Source organism: Myripristis murdjan, chromosome 10, assembly GCF_902150065.1.
Source record: "Myripristis murdjan chromosome 10, fMyrMur1.1, whole genome shotgun sequence".
NCBI lineage: Eukaryota > Metazoa > Chordata > Actinopteri > Holocentriformes > Holocentridae > Myripristis > Myripristis murdjan.
Genome location: NC_043989.1, coordinates 24,166,906 through 24,184,897, shown reverse-complemented (window position 1 = coordinate 24,184,897; position 17,992 = coordinate 24,166,906). Strand labels below are relative to the sequence as shown.

At 39.4% G+C, this 17,992-nt stretch overlaps 1 protein-coding gene across 1 annotated transcript in view; it reads right to left on the bottom strand.

Moving 5' to 3' along the window:
* LOC115366165 (misshapen-like kinase 1) overlaps positions 1–17,992 on the bottom strand; it is a 74,120-nt gene that overhangs the window by 42,179 nt on the left and 13,949 nt on the right. The window contains exons 3-9 of the mRNA XM_030061473.1: positions 15,101–15,157; positions 9,944–10,069; positions 8,980–9,090; positions 6,588–6,678; positions 6,327–6,457; positions 5,572–5,626; positions 5,305–5,383 (exon numbers count right to left, since the gene is read on the bottom strand). Coding sequence (XP_029917333.1) covers positions 5,305–5,383; positions 5,572–5,626; positions 6,327–6,457; positions 6,588–6,678; positions 8,980–9,090; positions 9,944–10,069; positions 15,101–15,157 — 650 coding nt within the window. The remainder of the gene's footprint in view (positions 1–5,304; positions 5,384–5,571; positions 5,627–6,326; positions 6,458–6,587; positions 6,679–8,979; positions 9,091–9,943; positions 10,070–15,100; positions 15,158–17,992) is intronic.

Genomic DNA, 17,992 nt, shown 5'->3' with positions numbered 1-17,992 from the left:
GAAAGACATGATTTCAACCATCAGTTCATACTGAAGAGCTTATCCATTATACATGGAACACAGGAGACAGGAGGGCAGAGATGAAGAGAGGAGAGAAGAGAAGAAGAAGAAAAAAGACATTCAGATTGAGAAAAGTTTGTCTTTTACAGTGAGAACAATCTCTTCATCAATCATTGAAAAAGACTGCACATTCAATAGATAAAGCACTGTAGGAGACAAACATAAAAGCAAAAAAGTATGCGGATTAGCCATGAAGAGGATCCATACACTACTAGACTAGCATAGAATATACAGTATATGACATTTGGTGCAGGCTTTTATCCTAAGGTGACTTCAAGCACCAAGAATTATAGCCTGCAACAATTTTACTGGCCAATATTGGCCTCACTGATATATTGGTATCAGGTCATTTTTAGCTGTGACGGTCATATCGAGAGCTTGGCAATGTTGAAAATTTGTTCAACAGATGGCACGAGTCACAATACTTTGGCTCACAAAAGTAGGACACGTAAACATCCTTGACAACTCACAAACTGTAGAACCAGGTCCATTCTTCACATTGAATTTACAGATATGATAATGAGTACCAGCTTGCAATAAAAAAATGTCACAGTTCTAAATGTCCCGCCTCTGATTAAATGTGGTTTAAATCACAGGCCCATGCCTTAGCAACTTGTTAACTAGCAACACTAGCAACACTAGCAAGCAAGCAAACACTGGACTAGGCAACACAAGAAGAAACAAGATTGGTCACTAGTGGCAAAGATAAACAGGTTTCTCCTACTTCTAATGCCTTGAAAAGCTCAAGTAGGGGCTTTATTATTTTGCAGACCTGAGAGATGAGATTCACATGAGTCTCAGGCATTGCATGTTTCTTCAGTACCTTGTCCAATCTTGTCTATTTATTTTGTGTTTCTGCATTTTCTTGTTGAAAAATAATAAAAGTTGATACTGAAAGGCTGAAACTGTTCAAAGATGAGAGTTCCTATATGGAAATGTCAAATATGTACATATATGGCCCCACATCAAGAGTGATTTGCCGTATATATTGCATATAAGGCGACACATTATTGTCACATGCATACATCCTCTGGATATATGAAGATGTAGGTTTATAACACATATGAAATCCCATAGCAATATTTATATATGTACATACACGAATAATACTCACAGGAAGATTTGATATATCAGGGTATATGCAGGAATCTTGAAGTTAATTTTAATACCTTTTGAAGACTTTTTCAAGACCCTTTCAATATTTTTTAATACCTTACCGCACAACAACGGAGTACTTTCTACCATGGATCTTTTGTAGCACAGAGGAGATATGTTGCTCAAACACTCGGTATGTAGTGTTAGTGTATGTTTATGAGTTGTAGAACATAATAAATTATCTTGAAGGAGTAGATGCTAAATTATTATTTGTTTTAAAAATGTAAATTATCAAACGGACCTAACAATTCAACTACAATGAGCAGTAATATGCCTGTGTCAATGAGCAGTAGTATGCCTGTGATAACATAGATTGAAAAATAGGCCGAAGTAATACCTCTTCTCTGAATAGACAAGCTAAGCCAGTGTGCCGCTGTTAGCCAGTGAAATTAGAGCGGAGTGGCAACTCTTCGCTTAGGCGAAGATATAGGCGCAGTGCGCTGCTGTAGCTGGAAAGTCTGTTTGCCTTTTGGACTCGTGCGGTGCCAGTGCAGTTGTTGTAATACTTTTTCTTGGTGGTGCAGGTGCAGGTCAAACGACAGGAGGGGTTGTGCCACCCAGATTTGCTTCCCTCCATGTAATTCTCCCCAGACATACGTTCATATTCCACACAAAACAGCATTTAATTCAAATTATGTCAAGTTAGGCGTTAAAAATAGATTCCTTTTTATTTGGCTAATTCCGCGATTCCGTCCGCGATTCGGCCCTAGTTAAATTGAACGCATGGATTCATGTAACATTTCCGTGCGTTCGTAATATGCACTGGGAGCGCCAGAGCGTACTTAACGCTACTGAATTTCCACCCGCCCGCTCGCTCTGGCGCTCTCTCAGAGACAATTTATGAACACACCCACAATAGCCTAGTTTTTTAATGTACCTGTTCATCTTTGTTTTTTAATAAAAATGAATAAATTCACACACTTTTATGATGTTTTTGGGACTCAAACTCTTGGACAGCTAATTCAGAAAAAAATACTTTCAAAATGTAAGACTTTATAAAGTCGTGATAAGACTTTTTAATACTTTTTAAGGGTCTTAATTTTTCCAAAATTGATTTATTACCTTTTAATACTTTTCAAGACCCCGCGGATACCCTGTATATGGTTTATTTTGCAACCATATATGATAACATATTTTAATGTATATATGCATATGAAAGTGTAGAACATTTATGAAATACCCATAGTAAAACTTGTATATGAACATATAAATTCATGTATGATTAATTTTTACATGGTATCACATGTTGCAACCACATATGTTAACAATATATTATTAATTTATATATGCATGTATACGTTTATAAAATATATGAAAGATCAATAGTAAAACACATGTATAGCACATATATTAAAAATATCTGAATGATGAATTTTTGTATCATATTATATGTTGACACCATATATGTGAACAATATATATTTAATTTATATACTGGTTTAGTAAAACAACATATTTTCAAAATTTATGTTGCTTATGATTTTGTAATTAATTATCAACTTACAAGTCTATATTTTATATGAACACATATTATAAATTGCTAATAGCCAAACTAAGTGGCAGTGGCTGCTGACGGTGCAACCTAACCCAGAGGGGAGCACAGACTCATCATGCTCATCATATGTGAAGCAGCATTTTCCTGCTGGTCCCAGACCATGGAATAGCCTGCCGCTCATCACTGCAGCTTCCTCTTCAGTTTATATTTTTAAATCACCATTTATTTTTTATATTTGAGTAATTTATATCCTATATCAATGCAAAAATATATTGCATTTGCAATTGATATACATATCCATGAAGAAACATATGTGACAAAACATGTATTTTACATACATATAAGTAACATATATTCCACTTATACATGTATGTGCACACCAAGTTTTGTCTAAACTACCAGTCAAAAGTTTGGACACACCTTCTCATATAATGTTTCTTCTTTATTTTCATGAGTATTTGCATAGTAAATTCTCACTGAAGGTGTCAAAACTATGAATGAACACATATGGAATCATGTAGTAAACAAAAAAGTGTGAAATAACTCAAAACATGTTTTATATTTTAGATTCTTCAAAATAGCCTCCCTTTGCTTTGATTACTGCTTTGCACACTCTTGGCATTCTCTCGATGAGCTTCATGAGGTAGTCACCAGAAATGGTTTTCCAACAGTCTTGAAGGAGTTCCTAGAGATGCTGAGCACTTGTTGGCCCCTTTGCCTTCACTCTGCGGTCCATCTCATCCCAAACCATCTCGATTGGGTTTAGGTCAGGTGACTGTGGAGGCCAGGTCATCTGCCGCAGCACTCAATCACTCTCCTTCTTGGTCAAATAGCCCTTACACAGCCTGGAGGTGTGTTTGGGGTCATTGTCCTGTTGAAAAATAATTGATGGTCCAACTAAACGCAAACCGGATGGGATGGCATGTCACTGCAGGGTGCTGTGGTAGCCATGCTGGTTCAGTGTGCCTTCAGTTTTGAATAAATCCCCAACAGTGTCACCAGCAAAGCACCCCCACACCATCACACCTCCTCCTCCATGCTTCACAGTGGGAACCAGGCATGTGGAATCCATCCGTTCACCTTTTCTGCATCGCTCAAAGACACAACGGGTGGAACCAAAGATCTCAAATTTGGACTCATCAGACCAAAGCACAGATTTCCACTGGTCTAATGTCCATTCCTTGTGTTTCCTGGCGCAAACAAATCTCTTCTTAGCAGCTATTTGACCATAAAGGCCTGATTCGTCTCCTCTGCACAGCTGATGTAGAGATGGGTCTGCTGCTAGAACTCTGTGTGGCATTTATCTGGTCTCTGATCTGAGCTGCTGTTAACTTGCGATTTCTGAGGCTGGTGACTCGGAAGAACTTATCCTCAGCAGCAGAGGTGACTCTTGGTCTTCCTTTCCTGGGGCGGTCCTCATGTGAGCCAGTTTCGTCGTAGTGCTTGATGGTTTTTGCGACTCCACTTGGGGACACATTCAGTTTTTGCAATTTTACGGACTGACTGACCTTCAGCTCTTAAAGTAATGATGGACTGTCGTTTCTCTTTACTTAGCTGATTGGTTCTTGCCATAATATGAATTCTAACAGTTGTCAAAAAGGGCTGTCAGCTGTGTACCAACCTGACTTCTGCACAACACAACTGATGGTCCCAAACCCATTAAGAAGGCAAGAAATTCCACAAATGAACCCTGACAAGGCACACCTGTGAAGTGTGGCTACTTTGAGGAATCTAAAATATAAAAAATGTATTTAATTTTTTTTTTCTTTGCGACATAATTCCATATATCTTGCTTCATATATTTGATGTCTTCAGTATGTATCTACAATGTAGAAAGTAGTAAAAATAAAGAAAAAACATTGAATGAGAAGGTGTGTCCAAACTTTTGACTGGTAATATATATATATATATATATATATATATATATATATATATATATATATATATACACACACATATATATATATATATATATATATACATATATATATATAACATTTCCATAAGGGTTGTGCTGACTTTATTTTTACGAAGTTTCAACAAATTAGCAGGACAAAAATGTCTCATGTTTCTCAGTGAATGAGACATGTATAGGGAGGAAGAGGGTAACATCAGAGGGACCAGTATTAAGCCCTAAAATACATTTATATGACCATGCAACATTGGGCCATTTTGTTGAAACTGTTTTAGTCAACACTGGATCCTGAAAATACAAACTTGAGCTGTCATCATTTTAATAGAGTGGATGCTTCACTTGAAAGATAGAAGCACTCTTCTAAACAAACCATCAACATGGTGTTAGTGCCTTTCTCTACATAGGATCACATTTTGACAACATATTGGCACTATATTGGTGAAAAACATCAAAGCTATATGCAAAGGTTTGGAGTATTTGAAGTTTCTACCCTACTGACTGAACATGTAGATTGCTTTGGTATTTCAGTTTTATTCATGAAGAGTGTTTGGATCTTTTTTCTGATCTAATCCACACCAAAGAGCACTTTTAACACTGTTTTCAAAGGAGAAACCATAAATAAACGCAGCCATCTATACCGTCATCTGCGTGTGTGTTTGTGTGTGTGTGTGCTGGCCTACCATTTCTTGGATTTGAGTTTGGGAGGAGGGTTTCGTGGGATCAGAAACAGTGCTCTCATTGGATGCATGTCACACAGGGCTACAGCCAGAGACAGAGATAAACAAAGACAGGAGGAGAGGACAAATGAACTGCTGAACAGAAACATATGATCGAAACAAACAGCAATAAAAAAACTAAGAACTGTCACATCAAGGTCAAGCCAAGGAAATAAAGTGTATGTGTTTGTGTGTGTGTGTGTGTGTGTGTGTAATGTATTTCTAACTTACGAGGGGCTCCTTCAGCCATCTCTAGAGCAGTGATGCCTAAAGACCAGAGGTCGCTCTGTAAGGAGCAAGAGAGACAGAGAAGAGGAAGGTTGATAATGGATCAGAATGTACCATTCAAGTATATGCAACTGTATTTTATGAGGCAGAAAAAAGAATGACTGTGTATGATGATACTGTAAGCGTTCCTAACAGGAGATTCAAACCAGGCAGATGATTGCCTTTTTCATGTACTGAGTTTTAGTTCCAGAGATGGCTGGCCATATGCCATATAAAGTGTCAAACTGGAAAGGCTGAATGAAAATATCAATTTTGACATGTGCTCAACTTCGCCAAAGCATTTCATGCTTATTGGAGACATGAAAGCATTGGGCCAATAAAGAAATAGTTTGATAAATGGCATCAGAAATGTATTTGTTAAACAGATAATGATGTCGGCTTGGTTCAGTCTTACTGCACAACAGGAAGAAAGTGTCTTTTGATGTTCTGAATAAAATATGTAGGTCCACAAAAATTGTACATGTACATTTCTTTTGCTTTCATTTTCAAACAGCTTGAAATGTGGCTAACATTAGATGAAATAGCAACAGTTACTCAATTCATTTAAGTCTGTTCCCATCTATCTTGTGATTCATTTCAGCCCAGCTGATGGAAATCAAATTCAAATTTCCTTTTTTTGGGATACTTTAAAAAGTATATTTATCATTGGATTGATGGCTGGAATGAAAACATCCAGCTACTGCTGTATTTCTGTGTACCCGGTAGTCATATGTGGCCTCTGGGTTCTCGTCACAGGCGATGACCTCCGGGGCCATCCAATAGGGAGTCCCAATGAAGGTGTTCCTTCGACCAATTGTTCTGTCCAGCTGTGCTGACACACCAAAGTCGACTGGAACATAAATAACATGTGATTTCAACAGGTCTGAATATCACCATTTCACATCAGAAAATAACTGCAATTTTGACTACTTTTTCATTATGAGAAAAAGGCCCATTGTATGAGTGTGCGTGTGTCATACCCAATTTGACTTCAGCATTCTCTGTGAGCAGAACGTTTTGTCCCTTAATGTCTCTGTGAATCACATGATGGGAGTGGAGATGGGAAAGACCCTGGAAGGCACACACACACACACACACACACACACACACAAACATGCACACATTCACGCAAACACAGCACAGTCAGATGACCATTACTGCTATGGATGTGAAATTGTACATCCTCCTTTCAAAGACCAATAGCATTATGATTCTAGTTATAGTCTGACCACAGAGCTGTATTCATTCCATGCTTGAGACTTATTTGATTATTAAAAAATTCGGTTTTCCGATTAGCCCCGAAAAAGCACGAACTGAATGACAGGCTCATTTGCTTTGAGTGGCAGGGTGACCTACAGGCTCAAAAGACAGTCCGTCTACTGTAGAACCGGGTTTAAGTGCTGAATAAACAAGCATTCCTCCTGCTGAAGTGTCCTTGAGCAAGACACTGACCATGTCTTCTGACCTGTCTGTGGAGCAAAGACTTTCCCTGTGTGATCAACATCAGTTTTGAATTACACAACACTGACTGTGTTCTGCTGTATGAGATCTAGGCTACAAGGATAATGCAGGGACTTCTGCAAAAGCTGCCAACCAGTGGCACAGTAAGAATATGTGTGTGTGTGTGTGTGTGTGTGTGTGTGTGTGTGTGTGTGTGTGTGTGTGTGTGTGTGTGTGTGTGTGTGTGAGTGTGTGTGTGTGTGTGTGTGCGTACTCTCGTTTCTTCAAAGGAGGTTAAATAAACAGAGGAAGTGAGTCTTATTTGAGACAATGACTTCACCATGCTAAGCTGTGTGTCTGTTGTGTGTGTGTGTGTGTGTTATGATGTTGAAACAATAAGTAGACGGCATGGCTGACAGACAACAGAGAAAACACTGGCGACAGTCCAAAGCCCTTTGTCCCAAAAGCATTTTATGGCTAAAATCATCTCACTTCCATTTTGTCTATCAACATGACAGACAGAAACCACATTTCCATCAAGTTTTTATTATTTGCATTTTGTCGCATCAAATAAATTATATGCTTTTTTATTCAACAAAAAAAAAATGTGATAATATGCAATGGAGACACATTCACCAAATAAAAACAGGGCTGTGCATGGGGTTTAATCATATGGCCGGTTTTTGACCTCTGACTCCAGACAGGTCAACTGGTGGATCACGGTAACAACAACAGGTACACGTGGACAGATGAAGAAATAAAAACATGCCTTTGTCTCATATATGCAAAGAATATAATGGTAACATTACAAGGGAAACACAAGACAGGATTCTGCCAGTCTTTGCAAAACTAGGTTCGGTCATGTAGCCTAGCAAACAAACTGTAAGGATTTGTCTGACGGATACTTCAACTGAAGGATATGTGATCATTAAGCACCCACAGGAGGCTACCTTATGAAAACAACCCTTAATTTGCTTGTTTTTTGTTGCATTTAATTATTGGCTTGTAATTAATTTGAATGTTTTATGGAAACACAACTAGCTGCACTCATCAGGGGCAAATATGTGTGTGACAGTGTGTTAGTAAAACACAAACACAGGCAAGTCCTGATTCCATTAGCAGTTGTGTTGATTCATGTGTGAATGTGTTGGGTTCGTCTGTTTGTGTGTTTTCCTTTGTGTATGTGTAGGTTTGTTATTAGAGTCATAATACAAACACCAACACAGCAAGAAGTGGAACCGTCACGGAAACTTTCTCAGGACCTTGTGATCTCTTTGTAATCATAACCATAACTTCTTACAGACATGGCTCTTCAACAGCCCTTTTAAGAATGTAAGTGAAAAAAATAAATGACTCGGTCCGAGTCACAGTGGGCAAACCTAAACAAGATACCGATCGCTGAACATAAAGGGGACTCAGATCCAGTTTCTTCTTCTCTTTGATGTTAAAGAAGGCAGTTCCATCATGATTTGTACACACTGACAGCCCATCCTGCCTTTAATTAGCATCTGCATGTGAATTACTAGAGTACTTCTGTTTTTACCAATGCTAAAATAGTCTTTTCCATGAACAACTCCCCCTCAGGAAACTGTCTGCAGAATGTTTCCTTGTGGTTCTGCCTGTGTAATATCAGTTTGGAGTAATTTCAAGATTCAAGAGTCAATAATTACATCACATGACCAAGGAGATGCCAGGAATTCGTCTCAGTGTGGTCAGGATGAACACGTAACATAATATCACATTTATAGTCTATATACCCTGGCCTACATAAAACTCATTACAAATAATAACAAATCCACAAGCAGTCGGGCAAGGCCAGTTTAAAGCTAACACTTCTAACCTACAGAAGTGCAAAAAGTGTCATGTTTGAAAATAAAGTGATTTAAGACCAGGCCCACCGAGTATGAATACATGATAGGGAGTGTCTCTTACCCTGAGCACCTCTCTGCAAATATAAGCTATCCAGTCCTCTTTGAGACAGTTTCCCTTGGTCTTCTTCACCAGGTCCGTCACTGAGCCGGCTCCACAATACTCCATCACCAGCTAGGAGGGAGAGAGAGAGAGAGAGAGAGAGAGAGAGAGAGACCAATGCCATCAGACCTGGTTGTGTCATGGTCTTTCAAGAAACACAAAGGAATGTGAGAGTAATTTGATGATGTCCTATAGAAGAAAACCAAAGAGGAAAATTGATAAATTAATATCAAATCTAAAAAGTGATTTCTTTTTTTCTTGATATGAAAGTTGCACTTCTTCGGTCTTTCATGAGTCATTTAAAGCAAAATTGAGCTTTGGTAGAGTATTGGGTTGTAATTACCTATATAGTATTTGTGTGTCTACATTCACTTGGCATGGTATTATGATACCCATTTTTTTGCATTAACTACATTTTTTTTGGAAAGTACGATCAAGTTGTTTCTTAGCAGAGGACATTTCCTGCCAGATCTACTTTCAATTTAAATCAGAAAAGAGATGTTTAATTTCCTCAAAAAATGGATAGTGGGACTTTTTTAAATATAGGCACAGTCTGCTATGTTCATGTTCATTGATGCAGTAAAAGTGTTCTTTTGGGAGCTGTTTTGCCATGCTATGGAAGGAGAGGTAGGAATACAGTATTGTGGATTAGCAGCACAGGGGAGCACGGGGCAACTAATGAGGATATTTCACAAACATGTAAACTCATATCATGGCCATGTAACTATGCAACCCTCTGCAACACTCTACCAAAGTTTCATTTTGTTTTAACAGTAAAGAAATCTGTGTCATCCAACACTAAGTGAATTCCTTCTAAAACAAAAACTTTTTGCAAAGACAAAAGGATTTTGGAAGGATAGCTGAGGCTATCAGCTGAGTAAACTGATATAACTGATATAACAGACTGATAAACTAGTTTACTAACCCAAAGTTGGTGGTCCTGTCCTGCAGGACTTTTCTTAATAAAAGCTCCATAGTAAGTAGCAATGTTTCTGTGATGGGAGTAATTCTTCAACATGTTGATCTCCAACTTTATTTCCTCCTCTTCTTCCTATAGAAAACAGATAGAGGTTGCACTAGAGACAGGTTCTGTGATAATGTCAGTGTTTGCATGTTAAACCAATCCTCTTCATTCCAGAGTAAATAAGATATTACAGATTGATGCTAGCTGAAGGACTTAAACACACATAGTCCTTTGCAGTAGAAAGTGATGTTTCTGCAGTGGGAATAAATTTTGAACATGTTAGTCTCCAGTGTTATCCCCTCTTCATCCAACGGCGACTTCATATATATATACAGTCTATAAATATATATACAGTATCTTAAAACAGCACACACACACACACACACACAAAGAGAGAGAGAGAGAGAGAGAGAGAGAGAGAGAGAGAGAGAGAGAGAGAAATATATAGATACATAAATCATTTTGGAGATGTCAGGGTTAGCTTGTATCAAGCAGCGTGACACTGCTGCTTTGAGAGTAACATCCAACTTCCTCCTTTTCCTTCTGCTAGAAATGTATTAACTCTATATCATAAAATGCAGGTACAGATGTAGAACTAGACTTCACAAATGTGTAGAAAGTTTATTCCTGTTTGATACCACATGGCTTATATTTAAAGGGTGAAATATGGCACTCAAGAGGACTTTTATGTGTTTTGTGCAATTTTCAAGGGATCTAAGTTTCAAGGGGTTCATATAAACACAAACACATAAACACACCACCCCTAACTCCAGACAGATAGCAGCTCAGACAGATTGTAGTTGTCATCTGGAGGTCACCCTACCATGTGACCTTCAGATGACCGGTCACACAGCCTGACACTGCTATCGAACTGTAATTTGACCACATCCATATCTCAACAAAACAGCTAAGTTGGGTCAGCGTATGTTGTGAGGGATGCGAGGACAGACAGAGAAAGGAGGAAACAGAGCCTGGCAGTTTTGTTTGCTCACTATAAATCCAGGAAACGACTTGAGACTGTTCAAATTCACTGAACCCCTAAATCTACACTGGATGGGAGGAGGGAGAGGACTGCAGCCCAGGAGAAAGGAAAGGCAAGAGCAGGGGAGGAGGAGGAGAGGATGAGGAGGGATACGGCTGTTAATCAGATTGGAGGAAACGACAGAAAGCTTCTCCCAGTCACTGCCCCCTTTAAATCTCAACAGGACAAGAGGGGAGCAATGACAAGGCATTGTTTGAACTTTCACCTCTGTTTGAAAGAAAGCCTTCTGCCTGGGTGTGCAGTCACACACACACACACATATATATAGATATAGATATAGATATATACATATGAATATCTGTGTGTGTGTGTGTGTGTGTGTGTGTGTGTGTGTGTGAGTGTGTGTGCATGCAGAGAAAGATAACAGCCAAGCATTTCCTGTAAAAGTAAAGAACACAGGAGACCAACTCCCACCAACAGAACAGAAATCAGTCTGACTAGTTCTGTAATGAGCTGATCTGAGACTAAGTAGAAACAGAACAGAAATCAGTCTGACCAGTTCTGTAATGAGCTGATCTGAGACAAAGTAGAAACAGAATAGAAACCAGTCTGAGTGGTTCTGCATTTAATGAATTTTCACAAGTCAACTGGAAGATATCTTTTAACATTTCCCTCTGACCTTGTTTCACAAAGCTGTGCAGTAGGGCTGGGCAACATGGACAAAATCAAATATCATAATAGGCTTTGGCTGAAAACCTTTGTATCAATGTTGTGACAACATTCTAGGGATGACAACTGCTGCTTCTGTAAGATATTAAAAATATATTTTTTGGTAAACCATCATTGGTGATGTGGATATGATGAGCAAGCAGATAGAGGCAAATAGAACAGTTGAATTAGTTCAGAAAACTGCACCCCTCTACTGTAAGGGGCAATTGCACACAGAGGATAAGTCAAAATTTTGGTGTGTTGTTTTTTAATTGTTTCTCAATATAAATATGCACCAGACAGACATGTTTATACATTGCATCATGTCCTGCTGTTTTTAAATGTGAAGCCCTGCTGGGGTTTGCATTTCTCTGACAGAATGCAGACAGTTGCTCGCTGTTTTTGAACAGCATCCAAAGTTGAGCTCTGTTCAACTTTTGTTCAAATGCAGGACTCATCACTGTCAGCTTTATAAGCGACCAGTCATGAAAAAGGAGGGGTGGGACAAACATTGATAAACAAACAGTTAAAAATATTAGAGGTTTTTGATCATTCAGAGCTTTATGATTTAAGCAAAAAGTAACAATAATAAAATTGTAGAAAAAAAGCTTGGAAGTAGATATGATTCTAGTCTAGTCAATCAGCAAACTGTGATGTATTGATGATACCTACTGCTGACAGTAACTGGCTGTGATGTCACATGTTGTCATAGCAATGATGACATGCCATTCTTTTCCCTACTCACTTTCAAACAAAGTCAGATCCTATCAACAGAATGCAACACATATTGTTTCTTTTTTCATGCAAGCATATCTTTTAAAACCAGGAAGAGACTAAATTTATGGCATGATATCCAAATCCCCGACTATATCCAGCTTCACATCACAATAGCAACAAAACATTGCTATGGCCAACAGCACTACTGTGCAATGCCAGTCGAAAAGTGAAAGTATCAACTTCTTGCTCAAGGGCACTCCAGCAGTGTTGTTGGGCACAGATAAAATATGAGCCACCTTCCCACACAGCTGGAACAGACCGCATTAGAAACCTTTTGGTTATTAGTTGCCCTCTCTACATTTTGGCTGGTCTGCTTCCCAAGCTGCTGCAACATGCTGGTATCAACACATAGGAGCCTGTGCTGTTGGCTGTGTTATTGGTCTACATCTGTAAACCAGAAGCAATATTCAATAAAATCTTGCCTGTTTGTTCCCTTTTACAGCTGCCTCACCCCTGGGCACAACACACCCAGTCAATCAACTCCAAATTTAGATCCAAACTAAGAGTTAAAGCCCAAATCCGTAATCCACACAAAAGTGTAAGGACTCTCCCACCACAAAAAAGGGAAAATAAGAGAAGGGACATAGTTTTTTATTCTCATATTGATGTACAGTGTGATGAATTGTATTAAAATTTTATATTGGCAAAACTATCCTAGACTGTGGCTTTAAAAGAAAACAAAAACTTTAATATCCAGGAAATTCAGCCAAAATCTAATAAAAAGCTGCTTCTGGGTCAAAACAGAGATATTGGTGGAAATTTGAGAACTATATAAAAGAGAATGTTTCGAGTACTTTAATTTTTGTCAGGCTAGCACTGTATTAAAGCAGATCTTTGATCTTTGTTTGTTGTCTGTGCAGTGGGGAGCGAGCTAGGAGAGGTCGTTAGATGAGATGCAATGTTAGAGTTACTCCACTTAAATTACCTGCATGGTAAGTGGTGGGGGAACGATGATGATGAAGATGCATGGGGGAGAGAGAAAGAGTTGCAAAGATTGAAACTGAAAGGGATAAAAGAACACTGCAAAGCAACTCATTTAGTCTAGCGTTAAAGACATACTGAGCAGGATTATACCACTTTTTTTAATGATCACACTCTATCACCACTTCAGCATCTTGTCTATAAAAATGCCCATGATGTCCTGGGGAGGCTCCCTCCTCCTAGTTCCTCTGGCTGTGTTTGCTGTGTTTAGGACATTTCTGGGTGGTAACTTTTTGCTGTCAGTCTGTGTGGGGGCTGTGGTACGTTCAAGCCTTAAAACACTGTTATTTTTTGCTCTTACCATTCACTTTGAATGTCAACATTTTGATTTACGATTTCGGACTTTACAGAACTACATGGGAGCTCTGGGAAGAGTTTCCAACTAGGCATTACAAGTTGGACGGCTGGTGAAATGGAATCAAACTAGTGTGCACTTCATGCAGCTTGCTTTTCTAGACAATGGCAGACCTGGTGAAAAAAAAAATACAGCAAAGTGCAACAGCTACAGGCAGAGATCGAAAAACGAGGGTCAACTTAGACTTGGCTTTTCCCTGTTTGGTGTGAATTGAAAACAGTGCAGGACAGCCTCTGTTGTTTTCTGCAGAGGTGGGTCGTTCACACTGGTGGTGAGAGGCTGATGGGATGTGGTGACTTTCTGAATGAGCATACAGAAGCAATAGAATATGCAGCATAGGGGAAATTTGGCATAGTATGATATTAAAATTGTATTTTTCTTTCAACAAGTGTAAACATCTGCTTATGCAGTGGGATAATTTCACCTGTTTTCAAAGCAAATCAACTTGTTGAATGAGATTTCTTCTATCAAGTCTCATCTAGATGCTAGTGGAATGATTTGTTTTTATACCTTGAAAAAGACAAGCGGCAACAAGAGAGAAACTCATATGAGTAGTGTCTTTCACTTGGTGTCACAAAACATCTACTAATTTCATTTGTTCCTGTGTGCATGAGGACCGTTTTCTACTGCTGCCTGTCCCTCTTCATCTATCCTCCCTTTCTTTTCATCTGCTCCTTTATATGTCTCTCTTGTTTCCCTCTCTTTCTCCCTTTGAAAGCTGTTCAACTCAAACAATTCTCCCTGTCCTCTCTTCACCTTTTCAAGTGTTGAAAACACCAATGTGAAAGGTTTAAACATGTTCTGCCACCATAATCTGAACAAAACATTTACTCCAGTAAATTCAATCACTCATATTCGGAAATTCTGCATTGTATTGTTATTTATTCAAGGTTATGGAACATGAAGTCCAGTTGTGTATGTGTGTACTGTAGTATGTTTTGTTGTCAATACATGGTGAAATATACAACATTTTAATAGTTCCAAAACACATTTTTAAGTAGCAGTGGATACCTTGTATATTACAGAAGCCCACTGTACATTCCCAAATGTAAGGCTTAGTGTGAATTGCCTCTAACATGGAATACACCCCGATCATCAAATGGTAATATTTCCATTTGTGGGTCATGAGTGTAAAGGAAGGGCGTGTTATGTATAATTGATTTTGACATTACTATTATCTTAAGATTCAGGCAGGATGGAAATGGTCCTTGATGTTTCATGTTGAAATTCAAATTTCAGCTTTTTTACTGCAGTGAAATGATGAGGGAGATATGAGGAAGAAATAAAAGGAGAGAGAGATGTAATGTATTCTTACCTCTGTGACTTCCATGACTTTGATAGCTGCCAGCTGGCCTGTCTTGACATGACGACCCTGGTGAGTTACATTAAGAAAAATTAGAAACACACACACACACAGACCCATACACACTGATATCATGGTACGACGGTTTCTTACTGAATATTTTCATTGTGATACGAATTTCAATACACGCAGACATAAAGTTACTGCTACTACGGAATTTATTTTTCTTAGGAAAGCAATATAATAGATAGGGAAAAAGAGAATATGAACAACAAAGGGGGGGGGGTAGAGAGAGAGAGAGAGAGTGCTGTAAAGTGCAGTCAGGTGAAGAGGGGAAAATTGAAAAGCTTGTCATGAGTCAGAAAGCTGACAAGATACTAGAGTAGCTACTCTATAAGCCTTTAAGCTGTGATGTATGACAGAGCTCTGAGCGTTTCAGTGCGTGTGTGTGTGTGTGTGTGTGTGTGTGTGTGTGTGTGTGTGTGTGTGTGTGTGTGTGTGTATGTGTGTGTGTGTGAGTATAAAATAGACCAGAGGGCAGAACAAAGTCCCTCTATACTCAATCAGTCAGCTAATATTCTGGTACAGAGAGAGAGCGTTACAGAGAAAAATAGTGAGACAAAGATGGATGGCTTGAAAATAAACACTTCTTGCTTTTCTGCACTTATATTTGCCTATTGCTTTACAAATTATTTCTCTCTCTCACACATCCACACAGAAACACATCATGCATCTAAATGGGTGGTGTCCAACCATGTGTCATGGGGGGCCGAGAGTTTGCAGGTTTTCATTCCAAACCAGCACTACAGCTTTGGATTTCACTGATTAGTTCCTCCTCTCTGGGTGAAGTTGTTAATCAGTGAAATCACCTGCTGTAGTGTTTGGCTGGAATAAGGGGTCTCCAGTCATAGCAGATGATTGGTGACCCCTGTTCTACATCTTGGAAATGGGCTCAATCTCTTCCCAGAGAAATGTTTTACTGAGAACCTCTTTCTTAGAGAAGACTTTGCCCATGCAGGGCAGCATAGTGTTGAAACCTGCGTGTCAAAATCAAATATTTCCCAATCAGAGTTTCCAAGAATCAAACTCCACTGTACAAATGCTGGTTTGTCCCATCAGCTACTGAGCAGCTGAACATATACACAAGGATAAAAGATGCTCATGCCCCATTCATATGGTGTCTAGTTTGTATATTCCAGATTCCAAGCAGGAAGTGTAAACAGTCATACAATCAAGTCGGGTAAATCTGGATTCTAGATGTAACACGTGACATTTCAAAATGGTTGCCCACAGTACAGTGTTTTCCATTAATGGCAAATGTTTTATCTGATAACATATCCATGGGCTCTATTTTCGCAGACTGGGTGAAGCGGGGGTGTAGCGCAGCTGCGCTTCGCCAACTGGGTGTGGCCAAGTGGATTTTGCAATTTTGGCAAGCCGTGAGCCATGGCGCAAGTACTCCGCCGTTCCTCCTACCGGTGCAAGGGAGGAGAGAAGGCGTGGATTGGGTTTGACACAGCCGATTCACTTTAAACCAATCATATGAGCCCCTGTCCTCACCTTTAAAATGCGCTGCACGAAGGCATAATTAACGTTTACACAATTGACAAAAAACACTTTTCAATGCTACTATCTCAGTCAGCACATAAATTTATCTCCGTATCGACTGTCCTGTCACATCTGATGTCATATCAAAGGAGATTGGCACCGTTTGTGCTGATTGTGAGGTTTTGGTGACGTGTGCGCACTGCCCACCGGTGAGCCAAAATTCCACTACGCCAGCCCCGCTGCGCCTTGCTCTGAAAGTAGACATGGTTTCAGATGGCGAGCTTTGGGCACACCTCGGCAAAGCATTTTGGCACGAAAATGTCACTGTGCCAAGCTGAATCTGTTGACACCTCCCCCTGCTGCGCTGCCCCTCCCATCTCAGCGCACGTTGGTCTGCGAAAATACCAAACTGTACGCCTATTGGGTTGTGCTGGTCCAAAATAGCTCTGCGCGGGGTTCGCCTCACTGCGCCACCCTGCGCTGCACCGGAAAAATAGAGCCCCATGAGTCAAAATTTTAAAATGTAAAAACATGTTTGATATGTAGTCCCAAAACATTTCGCTTTCCACTTGGTTATTTTCCTAAACCAATTTAAAAAAGACAGAGAGGAAAAAGAAAACACACTTCTTGCTTAAAGCTTGTCTTGCTGTCATTAGCCTGTAAAGCTAATAACAACATCTCTGATTCCATATTTCAAAGCACATCAGTGCATTGATTTTAATGTCTAACTTCTCATTCCCAGACGTGGGAGCTTCCAAACTATCCGATGAGGATGTAAATGCAGCATCACACCGCTGACCTGTCTCTATGAATTCTGTTACACAGTGTGTGGTGCACAAACAGTTCATGGGATGATGAGAATAAATTATTTCATAAGGAGATTGATCTCACTGAGTTCTTGTTTAAGAAATAATCCAGTATCAGTGAGGTACCAGTGACATCCGCTGTGGATGAAGATGGATTTTGCTCATCCTGTCTGCTTATGGGTTTTTCTGCTGCATCTCTCTACCAAAGACAACAAAAGCTGGAATGCTCAGTGGGGCTTTGGAACAAAAATAAATCCATGACCTTAACCCAGCAGGGCTCTGAATTACTATGTGAGTAAATCTGTTAGTAATGCGATCCTGCAATGATATGGTAGAAGAATTCAATGCTCTGAAACGGAAGATCAACATTGAAATTTAATGCTAGTTTGGCTCAGTAAATGTCAGTGTTCTCCTAAATGTTGTTAAACCTAGCCTGGCACAAGCCATGGTCTGATTTAGTTTCCATTGTTCACTAAACAGAGTCTGGGCTGTTAGGTTCAAACTGTCCAGGAAAGGGGCAGCAGAAATGGGCCTTGACATTTTTTCCCAC